Source organism: Labeo rohita, chromosome 16 (genome assembly GCF_022985175.1).
Source record: "Labeo rohita strain BAU-BD-2019 chromosome 16, IGBB_LRoh.1.0, whole genome shotgun sequence".
Classification (NCBI taxonomy): domain Eukaryota; kingdom Metazoa; phylum Chordata; class Actinopteri; order Cypriniformes; family Cyprinidae; genus Labeo; species Labeo rohita.
The window spans coordinates 5,373,655-5,386,327 of record NC_066884.1 but is presented as its reverse complement, the minus strand read 5'-3'; the positions used below and the strand labels follow the sequence as shown (position 1 = coordinate 5,386,327).

Below are 12,673 nucleotides of genomic sequence, written 5' to 3'. Positions count from 1 at the left end.
ATGAAAGACACACCTGTGACGTTACACACCTGTACGGAAGCCCTTTCGCCATTTCATTGGGTCTCAGAAGTACACGCGCGTGATAGACAGGATTGTTAGCCAATAGGATTATCGCAAAGGCGGGGCTACATCTCACCACGATGACGTAAGTGTTTGCCTTAAGATGAGACAGCAGGGCGAAACTTGGTTGACGTAGCCCAGCAACATCGTATCAAAGTTGATTAGCTGTAATTTTGGGATTTGTATTTTCTTAACCGTTAGTTCATATATAACCGTTGACGGAAGGAGATATATTGTGTGTTTTTATTTTTTGATTCTAAGAGTCTTTAACGCGTGTAGTAATGAAGCGCGTGTGATCAACTGATGCGTCTCATAAACAAAGTTTACTTGACTTCGTAGTAAATATAGTCTAACAGCACCTTGTGCTTCTCCAGAAGAGCATAACGTCTTTATATCTGAAAACACGGACTTGTTATTAAGCCGGTAAGAAGATTAAAGCCATGACGGGTAGAGAGGACGAGTATGACTATCTCTTTAAAGGTGAGCACACGTTATTTACTACTGTACTTGCACAACAGCTGACTTTCAGATGAGCTCCTCCATGTGTTGCTTGTCTCTCTTGTCATAGGGTGTCTTCTTTTTCTATTCTAATGCGGAGATTACATATTAAAACTATAGACTGCAACATGATAACTGCTTCAAGCTGGTCCAGTAGTTGGTAGACCACCTTGGACCAGCAAAAAACCAGCTGGTCATACTGGCTTAAGCTGGACAAGCTGGTTTTTGGAAACATGGTGGCAGGTCAAACAGCTAATGATCATCTTAAAGCAGGTAGAAGCAAGTGTCATGTTCCAAAACACAGCTGTAGTCTTAATATGGAATTTCCAACATTTTTCCAAATTGTACATTTTAATAACATCTAAATGTCATTGCCTGGTTATGTAAAACATAACACAGTTGGCTTCTCCTGAGGTGTCTTGTTTCGTTTTATAATTCCTATTTAGATCACACCTTTGAACTTATGATATGGAAACAAATAATTTGGAAATTTAATGCACTTGTCACATTTAAAGTTGATTTTGAGGTTTCCTCCAATAAGTGAGGTTTCCAGCAATATAAGCACAGTTAAACCGGTAAGACCTGTATAAATCAGGTCTTTTTCAGGATGGGTTTGCGTTCAGGAGGTTTTAAAACTCTCCTTTGATGTAATAAATCAAATCTCTTTTAATTCAGATCATTCATTTGCTCTATTTTGATGCATAACCAATTATTCAAGATTGAAGAAGATCAAATGAAAACGTTTGAGAATTTCCCTTACTAATGTGAATACTAATGATATTATCCTTACTAATCTGATATCTGCGGCGGTTATGTCCATGAATTTGACACTTCCATTAGTCATAGTTCTGCCCTTGACCCCCATGTGTTTAAGCTGTCCGTGCACCTTTCGTTGTTTGACCATGAGTCAATCAGTGCTGTTCAATCACCGCTTTGCTTTTTAAACATGCCCGTCCACCAGCCTTAAAACAAGCAGATGTTTTTGTCATAGTGCATTCCTGCATGCCTAACATATAACTGTGCCTAGCTGAGACGTCTGTTTTAGATTTAATTCTTTTATGTTGACGAGTTGGCAACATTAACCCAGTTTGTTTCAGGTTTAGGCTGAATCAAAATTTTAATTGTTATTGTTTAATCACCTTCATGTCATATTCTAAATCATCTTCTGAAGTCAAACAACATCTTTGCATGATGGATAGACTGGAATTGAAGCCATTCACTAATAATCCTTCCCTCCATGAAAGCTTTGAAATCATCTTCACTTTCACATTAAAAAAAATTCAAAAGAAATAAGATTTGATGTCCTTGAAGTCTCTTTTATTATTTTACATGAAAGCCTTGCTCTTATCTCATACAGTATGCCTACCTAGGCTACACTGATTCCATCCAAAAAAAAAAGTAAAAATAAAAAATGAATAACCAATTCAAACACTACCGTTCAAAAGTGTGGGGTCAGTAGGATTTTTTTTTTTTTTGTTTAAGTCTTTTATGTTCACCAAGGCTGCATTTATTTGATCAAGAATACAGTAAAAACGTAACATTGTTTTTCTTTTTGAATATATTTAATTTATTCCTGTGATGCAAAGCTGCAATATCACATGATCTTTTACAGATCACTCTAATATGGTGATTTGCTGCTCAAGAAAACTTTGTTATTATTGTTAGGAATATTGAAAATTGTTTAATGTTGCTTAATATTTCTGTGGAAACCATGCTACATTTTTTTCAGGATACTTTTATGAATAGAAGGTTCAAAAGAACAATTTGAAATGTGTTTTTTACACAATTAAAAAAAAATTACTGACCCTAAAATACCTGAATGGTAGTGTAACTGTCAATATAATTTCTCTGTAATATCTATTAGCCTCTGTCAGTGGGAGACAGACGTTCCCAGTATTTCGTAAGTCTACCTGTGTGGGTGAAAAAGGGAGTTGCTCTTCAGTCATGCCCTTTTCACTCATTGTTAAAAGCTTTGTGGAAACACACCCATTGTGTGTGAAATATTCAAATCTAATTGCTGTTGTGCGGTGGAGGGAGGCCGGTTCCTGCAAGTGCACAAATGGAATCTGCTTGAAAGAGCTCTCGCAGTGTCATGTGTGTCTCCAGGGACAATAGCACACACACAATAGCGTTTAAAAGCACTATAAAGTAGAGCCGGTTGATCTCACGCACCCGTGTCCTCTTCATTCGCAGTGGTTTTGATTGGTGACTCGGGTGTGGGCAAGAGTAACCTGCTCTCTCGCTTCACTCGCAATGAGTTCAACCTGGAGAGCAAGAGCACGATTGGGGTGGAGTTTGCTACACGCAGTATCCACGTGGAGGGCAAAACCGTCAAGGCCCAGATCTGGGATACGGCTGGGCAGGAGAGATACAGGGCCATCACATCAGCGTAAGTGTCTTCATAAAATCTATCAAGACATCAACTAATTTAAAAAGTTCTTTTCCTTTTGTTTTGTGCACCAATTAAAAAATTGCAATTGCAGAATGACTAATTGCGATTAATTGATTCAAAATAAAACTTTGTTTACATACTTTATGTGTATATTTATTATGTATATAAAAACACACAAATGTATATATTTTTTATATGTATATATGTAAACACTTGTATATAATTTATATTATATATAAATATAAATATTTTACATGTAAATCTAACATATTTTCACCTATAGACGTTTTTCCTGAACGCGGAAGCCAGCTTGACTTTTAACCTAAAGAATGCTTTGCATTTCCAGTGTCCAGTGTTTCTAGTCAAATTCGTGTATATTCCAAGTTGGTAATCTAATGACAAACCTATTAAAATGTTTTCAAAAAGCACATGGCTTCATAGCGCCATCACTTTGCAATGTCGCAATGACTGTCATTTGTCAGTGCCTCGCTCCTCAAAGTTTAATGAGTGTGTAGATGACATGAAGACATTATCTACATTAAAAACAGATGGGCTCTATTTGAATGGGTTCCTATGGAGCCCGGAACAGAAGAGCATCCATTCGGAAGTTAGAATTTGTAATGGCGGCACTCATCGTTTACTCAGGAAAAAGGTTGTTTTGTTATTTAGTATCTAACGCACACACAAACACACACACACAACAAAACTACAGTGCACGCATAATTATTAGGCAAGTCAGTTTTCTGATCATATTGTTTTTTTACACATATTGTGTAACAATGTAAATCTTAATAACTACCATTCATTCTGTATGTAATCATTTATAAGTGATGCATAGTTGTTAAAGAGGGCTAGAAGTGAAACCGGCTTATATTCATAGTTATTAAGCAGGTTTTATTTTACAGGTACAATTATTAAGATTGATGTGATTGGAATTGGTAAAATGTGCTTGGGAAAAAAAAATTAATCAGAATAATTTAAATTATTGTTTTAAACAAAATAATTTAGTTTGTACTAGGCCTGTCGGTTAAAAAAGAGATATATTAGGCATGCAAAAAATACACTTGTGTTAGGATTTGATAGACGATAATAGTAAGTTACAATGGTAAGTTTTAAATTATTTATAAGATATTTTAAAGAAATAGAGCAAAGAATCGGATTAATTGAAAATTATGACTGACCTAAAAAAACAGTGAATTTTTCTTTTCTTTTCTTTTCTTTTCTTTTCTTTTCTTTTCTTTTCTTTTCTTTTCTTTTCAAGTTATATATCTATTTTATATATGACACTTCTTGACAGTTTTTGTGAGATTCCAGGGTGCTCACAATGCTTTAAACAAAGCCAAAATAGAGTTAAAATAATGTTTTTTAATTGTTCTTCTAATTCTTTTAATTGGTCTTCTAAGACGTATGATAAACAGTTAACAAAAAGTAGTAGTAGTACAGGGTACAAATATTCATGATTCTGCTTAGTTAAAAATACAGAATTATGTTTGCATTCTGTCCCTGACTACCCTAGTGAAGAATAAATATACTAAAATGTATTTAACATACATTTGTTTCATGCTAAGTATACTACAAATACATTTTCATATTATGTACTTAACAAAAATACCCTACAGTTGTACTTTTTGTATACTAAACTGGTATATTTATGCTAAATTGGAACAGCTGATTTCATACATAATGCACTTTAATTGTGTGGAAGCAGTGCTGAAGTCCAACTAAAGATATACTTAAGTATATTTGATTGTGCTAAAGTGGAACTATTGCAAGTATACTTTAGGTGCACTTTAAATATTTTGCATTTAAAGACCGATATTATTCAAAGAGCATACAGTGCTCATCAATCGTGCCATTAAAAAACATTTTAGGCTTTGTATTAAAAAATATAAAAAAATGTGCTTTGTGCGCCAACTAAAGTTAAATTACAATTTTTATATTAGTAAGTCTCGAGTGATATGTCAGTAAATATGTTCATAGACTTGAACTATAAATAGTATATATACTATACATAAATGCATATTAAATCTATTACTTTTTTACTAGGGTAGAAGTGTGTAAAAAGTTTTAAATATTGTATTTTATTAAAATGATAATTAATAAACATGGAAGCTTAAATGTGTGATAGCCAAATGCAGTAAATTTTAAAACTCTTTGTGTTTCAAATAAAGATTGTTTTTGCATAGCTGGAATAACTGGAAGCGAGTAACTAGAAACTGTGCATATTCAAGCTAAAAATTGCCATGCCCGCTCTTATGTTAAAAATGATAATTGTGGCTTTGAATAATAAGAAAACCAACACAGTTTGGTGCCTAATAATGTTCACTCGGATAGGAAGAAAGCTGTTTTATTTCACATAAGTGATCACATGACCAGCCAAATATTCCTTAGTAATCGCACTATTATTAAGCAGCTTAAATTGTGGAATAAATGTGTTATTTGTGTATCTTTTAGTAGCTAGATAATGAATGCATCTTTCAAATGTCTGTGTGTGCGTTCACAGGTATTACAGAGGTGCCGTAGGAGCCCTGCTGGTGTATGACATTGCCAAGCATCTGACCTATGAGAACGCCGAGCGCTGGCTGAAGGAGCTGCAGGATCATGCTGACAGCAATATTGTCATCATGTTAGTAGGGAACAAAAGCGACCTGCGCCATCTGAGGGCCGTTCCTATGGATGAAGCCAAAGCATTTGCAGGTTAGTGATATGAGGACTTTATTAGCTAGTTTTTTGAAATGTAATTACTTTCTGGCAAACCAAACTTATAAACTGACACTAGACTTGTTTATATAATTTACCCAGATTTATATAAAGTAGTCAGAAGTATTTAACTACCTATTTTTACTTTTTTGTAAAAATAAGACCCAATATGTAACGTTTGTGAAGACACCTTGTAGGGTTGACAGTTGAAGGAGAAGTCCACTTCCAAAACAAAGATTCACATATAATGTACTCACCCCCTTGTCATCCAAGATGTTCATGTCTTTCTTTCTTTCTCCAATCGTATTTTCTCCCTCAACTTCAAAAATCATTTCAAAATCATCCTACATCGCTGCAGAAGTACCGACCCAGTCTTTGCAAAGTGAACATGCAAAGAAGATCAAACACCCTTAATAAAAAAGGAAAAACAGCGATATAGGACGATTATGAAGTTGAGGGAGAACATGAGATGGGAGTTTTTCGATGTACCCTAACTGTCACGAACAGAAAAAAAACAGTGCAGGCAGAGTAAGACAAGACAAGCTTTTGGCATTAAAAAGTATATCAATTGTATTATTTTTATTAAAATAATGATCGTTACACTAGATAGGACCATTCTTTCTAGGCTGGGATAGTTTACAACCACATTCGGGATCATTTGAAGCCGCATTTAAACTGCATTTTGGAAGTACAAAATCGAGGCACCATACCAGTCCATTATATGGAGAAAAATGCTGAAATGTTTTGCTCAAAACAGTAGTTTAATTGAGTAATTTATTTGTAAATGGTTGTTCTGGAAGTGGACTTCTTTAACTAAATAATTGGTCAAAACCAAAAAGGTCAATTGGAATACCTTTAAAGGTCACAGAGGTGCTGATAGTGTTCTAGGTCTTTTGGTTGAAGTGTTTATAAATTACAGGTCTTGTTGCTGATTGGTCAGTTGAATGCTACTTGATTGTAACCTAAAGCAGTACTGATGATACAATGATGTGGCATCTTGTAAACTATTTTTAAGCAGTGTCGATTTAGCATTAGTCATTTATGTGTAATGCATTCCATTAACAATATAATCACAATGCTTTCCGCATATTTTGCTGTCTTCATTGTTGTATTAGTAATAGAGGTGTGGTGATTGGCAAATATATCTTCATACTGAGATGCTGTTATACTTCACGTTTATACATTTGACATGCTTTAATCCTAAGTGATTTACAGCACATTCAAGATATAACTTGCCTTTGATACATCATGACTTTGGTGTTGCTGGCGCTGTGCTCTGCTGTTTGTGATATCTTCTGTTAACCTTTTTCTTAAAGGTTACCTTGAGTAGTGAATGCTGTAATGATTTTTGTTTATATTGCATGCTACTTGTTTATCTGGTGTTTGCTAGCTCTCTTAATATTTATACCATTTCTGTTTATGATAAATAATGTATTTGGGAAGCTAGATATATGTAAAACGTCTTTTAAATTTTTCTGTGTGTAGGAGATGTCAGGTACTCTGTTGAATTGTGTGTGTGTGTGTGTGTGTGTTTTACAGAGAAGCATGGACTTTCTTTCCTGGAGACCTCAGCGCTGGACTCTTCTAATGTTGAACTTGCCTTCCAGACCATTCTTACAGGTCAGTCCTGAGCAAATCAGGTTTCGGAGGTGAAGAACATGTACCAGTCATTTTTTATTAAGAACATTCTCATTCTCATTACTGTAATAAGAAGAATAGTATTTAAATAGCATTTAAATAGCAAAGTATTTATGCATAGTTTAGTATATTCACTTAGTATATAAAACATTTTCAAATGTTGTGAAATTTAATTTAGAGGTAAATGTGGCCTGGATGTTTTGTTATTAACTGGACATTTCTGATACTTAATTCTGCTCATCTTATGCATTCTTAATCTGTGCTATTTTATGCATAATAAAATATGCATAAAATGTACAACATTCAGGCATAGTTCAGGCACGTGATTTGTTTCCCACCGTTAAAAAGTGGAATGCACCATTTGTGGTAGAACCGTCACTTCTGTGATGCCTTCCAAAAACAAAATTCTTATTTAGTTGTTGTTATGCGTGATTCATTTATGATTTTAATAATTTCAGACCAGACTTGTAAGGGTAAAGAATGGAATATAATTTAAGGAACCAGAATCATAAAGGAATAGTAAATCCAAAAATCAAAATTAGCAGATCATTTACTCAAGTCATGCAAATTATGGCAGTTTTTTTTATTTTGTCTGAGCTATTCCTTTAAATACTTACATTTAGTCATTTAGCAGATGCGTTTATCCAAAATTGTATTACATTTAAATTATTATTACTGTATTAAATTCACTTTCGTTCAAATATTTGAAAAAATAGTCATGTGAAAAAAAAGCCCATTCTCATTGCAATACAGTAATAAAAATCACCCAGAAAAGATTTTAGCGAAGAAGTAAAGCATAATAAATACAATTACTTTATAAATGTCATTTACAGCTTAAATAATAGCATTATTGTGTCACATTACAGTAATGAGAGTTTGGGGTTGTGAGAATGTCCTTAATAAAACACAGGGTACATTTTCCTTTCTTTTTATTTTTTAAATCATATATCTATTTTACATATGTGACCCTGGATGACAAAACCAGTCATAAGGGTCAGTTTTTTGAAACTGAGATGAGTACATCATCTGAAAGCTGAATAAATAAGCTTTCCAAAGATGTATGGTTGTTAGGATAGGACAGTATTTGGCGGAGATAAATCTATTTGAAAATCTGGAATCTGAGGGTGCAAAGAAAATCAAAATACTGCGAAAATCACCTTTAAAGTTGTCCAGATGAAGTTCTTAGCAATGCATATTACTGATCAAAACTTAAGTTGTGATATATTAATGGTAGGGAATTTACAAAATATCTTCATGGAACATGATCTTTACTTAATATCTTAAAGATTTTTGGCATAAAAGAAAAAGCGATAGTATTGTTGTATTGTTGGCTATTGCTACTAATATACCCATGCTATTTATGACTGGTTTTGTGGTCCAGGGTCACAATTATGCCATTTCTTGACATTTTTTTGCAAATCCGTAGTGCTTTTGTATTGTTTTTAAGTATTACCTCTAGATGGCGTCAAACTCCATGCCACAGATGCCCTCTGCTTTTCCTGTGAATGAATGAAACTGTGTTTTGAGGTCAAACTTTAAAAGTTTGCCACGCGTAAATAGTGACTTGCTTTTTTATTTTTTAATTTATTTATTTATTTTTGTTTGGCCTGGGAAATACCTCTCTTCAGCCACACCGTGTTACACAGTTACACTGTTCATTTCTATGTGTCATAATGAGCCGCAGCTGAAGTTGTTCCACTGTCAATAACATACCTGGAAGTTCACATTTATCAGACAACCCTTCATAATCCCGACTCTCTCTCACACAGAAATCTACCGTATCGTGTCCCAGAGGCAGATGTCAGGGCGTGGCGATGACGGCTTCTCCCCCAGCTCCAAAGTGGTTCCCATTACCGTGCAGCCCACACAGAATTCGGGCAAGCAGGGTGCCTGCTGTCAGAATAACTGAGCTGCCACAGCGCCACCATGGGACCCGGGGAAAATCGTCAACTTTGATGGGCTGGGCTGCAAGGTTGACCATGACCGTTGTATTCTCTGCGCGTGGTGTGCTTAACGTATATAACGGACTTGCTTAGTTATGCCCAGAATAAGTGAGTAATAAACTGAAGAACAACAGATGTTGAAATTGAATGGATCAAGGATTTTTTCTCAGAAATGAGAGGCCATGCTTCTTATTTCAGACTAATTAGAAATGAGCAGTTAGCTGGGACGCTCAGACGTGGCTGCTCTTTTGATTTTTATCCCTGCACTTTTGCCACAGACAGTCTGCTTACAAACAATTGGCTGAAGAATGAGGAAAAAGTGCTTAGAATGTCTAATGCTTCTTTTAAGTAACTCTTGAATGCTTTCTGATCACAATAGGGATTCAGTTGTGAAATCAAAATGTTTTTGTTTCCTTTAGTGTGCCAGCGCAGAAGTAGTCTGACATCTTTTCCATGCATCTCAACACCTGAGAAATTCACACTGTGGTCATCATAGCCGCCCGTTCGCTCGGTTCTTCCACCTCTCGTGTATTTATTGAATGCAAATATGATCTTGTTATTCTGTGGTGCTTTTTGTCATGCTTTTATCCATCGCTAGATTATTGATCGCAATTTCTCAAGGGTTTCTCCTTCCAGTCATGGCACTCATTTGTACAAGCGCTGGGAGTGTTTTCTGTGGCTCAGAGTAATGTTAATAGGTTAAGTTAATGGCTGTATGTGCTGTAGTGTTTAATAAGAGTGTACTATATTCAGATTTAGGGTTGGGAATCGTTGACTAGTTCTAAAATCATCAGATTATTTTTATGACACTTGATTTGGTTAACGGTTCTTGAATTTATGCATTCTAAATCTATGCTATTTTATGCATAATAAAATATACAATATAGAACCGAGTTAAAGTTTGTGTTGTCTTGATGATCAATACGTATCTTATTTACTCTTAGCTGTGCGTTAAAATCAGCAATACCTTTCAGGCATGCTATTTTTGTTTCCAAACATTTAAGGCGAGACACTGCAGGTGAATAAAAAAAAAAGAGCTAATAGTTATCACCAGTTAACACAGTTGATTGATTACATTGATAATTGCAAACATTTCTTGTATTAGAAGTTTGTAAAATGTTAAGTTATAATGTGCAAATGAGACACTATTTAATGAAATGCACTAATTTGCATACATTTCTAGTACAATAAATCTAAACACTGGAAAAGGTCTAGAATTTTTTTTGACATATTAGAGTCAAAATACTTAGAACTGACAGAAAACAATATCTTTCACAATGATTGGCGGAATAAAATGTATATAATCAAGCAAATTATATATAAACAAATCCCTCTGTAAAAATGTTCAGGATATAGACAGAGATGAAAATGTAAAGTCTGATGTGTGTAAGCGGCTCGGTGTAGGAGAAAAAAACTAATTTTGAGAATACAGCCTTTAAAAATATGTATTGTGATTGAAATCTATTGGCACACATAGTTAAAGTGCTATAAAGGAAACACTTAACAGTGTCTTTTGGATGTTTTCTTTCCACTTGTCTGAAAAAACACTTTATGAAAAACCAAAAAGCCCAAAATCTCTGACTTGACGTGCATGAAAAAACTGTTTTTGCCTGCAGTGTTTCCCCTTTAAAGTATGAAAATACACCATTATTAATGTGTACAAATACAGCATTATTATTAATTGTTTACCTTAAAATGACTAAAAATGAATTAAGGTGCCAGAATCATAAAGAAATAGTTCATCCAGTCATCATATTATCATAGAATTCATTCAAATTGTGGCTTAATTTTTGTTTTTGTTTGAACTGTTCCTTTAAATCCCCACGATTCCCATCCCTACTGCGGGTCAGATGTTTTTTCTGCTTTATGACTTTATGATGTTGGGAATTTGCATGATTAGTTTTGCTTTTGCTGGTTTCTGGGTGTCGACTAATAGCTTTTTTCTGCTTGGAAAATGAGCGGCAGGTGGGATGCAGTTCTCGAAGAGGAGCTTCTGTGATTGGGTACATTGACCATATTATATTGCAAGGCAGGGGAACTGATGGCTTGTGATGTACTGCTGAGGTTTTCTTACTGGAAGCGAATTCCTCGCTGGCCACCCTTGTTATCTCTACATGTAACCCGAAGAGCAGCAGGTCTCTTGAGATCTCACTCACTGTCCTGGCTTTTCTGTCTTTTGGTGTGGTTTTATCTGCGCATATGTGTGCGGCGGCGCTCAAATCCTCAGGACGGGACCTTTTGTGTGCAGTCTTGTCGTTTGTTTAAAGACACGAGGTGCTTCCCTAAATGCCTTGCCTGTAAGATTTATGCTAATGCCATCAATCTGTTATGCTGAATATCAGCCGTTTAACTGGAGTCGTTGATAATTACTGCTTTGGGAAGATTCTGTCATTGTGCCTGTTCTTTTCCCAGTGGGACTCCTGAACAAAGGCTGTGAATACTGCAAATACGTTTGTGTGTTTTCAGTGAGCATGGATGTTGGGGTTTTTTTTTTTTAAAACTTGGGTGTATAGATTTCACATAGGGTGAAAGTTAAAAACTTGTGTATTTGAAAGGGTTCCCACGTCTTTTGTCCAGTGACTTCCACATGACCTTTCCAGTCATTCCTGAATAGCGGATAAGGAAATTCATCGTATAGAGATTGCACTCACAAGAGCAATTTCTAGTTGATGAAATATTTATGAGCTTTTTGAGATGTTATTAATTTCTGTGACTTTTCCAGGCGATTCTTAAAATTCCCTGATACTTCCTTGACCGTGGGAACCCGTGAGCTAATTTTTGGTGATTGTTGATCCTTTTTTTTTTTGTACCATTTTCTGTGTAATGACACATGTGAATAAAATCAGTTTTGTTTCAAATCATCAGGTGTGCGAGCGACAGAATTCAGGCTGGCAGTGACGGATTATTCAGTTTGTTTTATTAGAAACATTTACAATACAATTTCTCGAAAATAACCCAAAAATCAAAACTAGTATGGCATAGATACATTGATCAAATATCAAAAAATGAAAGTCACAAAGAACATGTTCTAAGGAAAAAAACCTGCAGTTTGCGTGCCCCCGTGTAGACACGATACTGAATTATGAAATTAAAACGACTCGTGGAGTATCGGCTAGCCTCGTCTATGATATGGCAAACCCCTCGTTTATCAACAATAAATTGAACACTAGTACCAGGAGATGCTTGACCAAACTAATGCACTAAGACCACTATGAGAGCTGTATGAAACACTTCTACTGTGCTGGAAGCTACCAAATACAGACTGTCGGACCGGAGTAACTCATCCCAAGCGAGGTCACGTCGGTGACCGTCCTAAACCCCCCCCACCCCATGTTCCTGTCTGACTGAAATTGAAACCACTACACAACTATCATTGCCACCACAGAGCCAAAACAAAGTCGAGATGCGTGTTCACCATGAAGTAAAGATTGAGACTATGCTT

General features: G+C 35.3%; 1 protein-coding gene across 1 annotated transcript; it reads left to right on the top strand.

Moving 5' to 3' along the window:
- The first annotated feature begins 140 nt into the window (after positions 1-140).
- On the top strand, positions 141-12,017 carry rab11al (RAB11a, member RAS oncogene family, like). The gene is made up of 5 exons (XM_051131145.1): positions 141-540; positions 2,752-2,947; positions 5,454-5,647; positions 7,190-7,270; positions 9,058-12,017. The coding sequence occupies exons 1-5, from the start codon at positions 501-503 to the stop codon at positions 9,195-9,197; spliced, it is 651 nt and encodes a 216-aa protein (XP_050987102.1). The 5' UTR covers positions 141-500; the 3' UTR covers positions 9,198-12,017.
- The last annotated feature ends 656 nt before the right edge of the window (positions 12,018-12,673 follow it).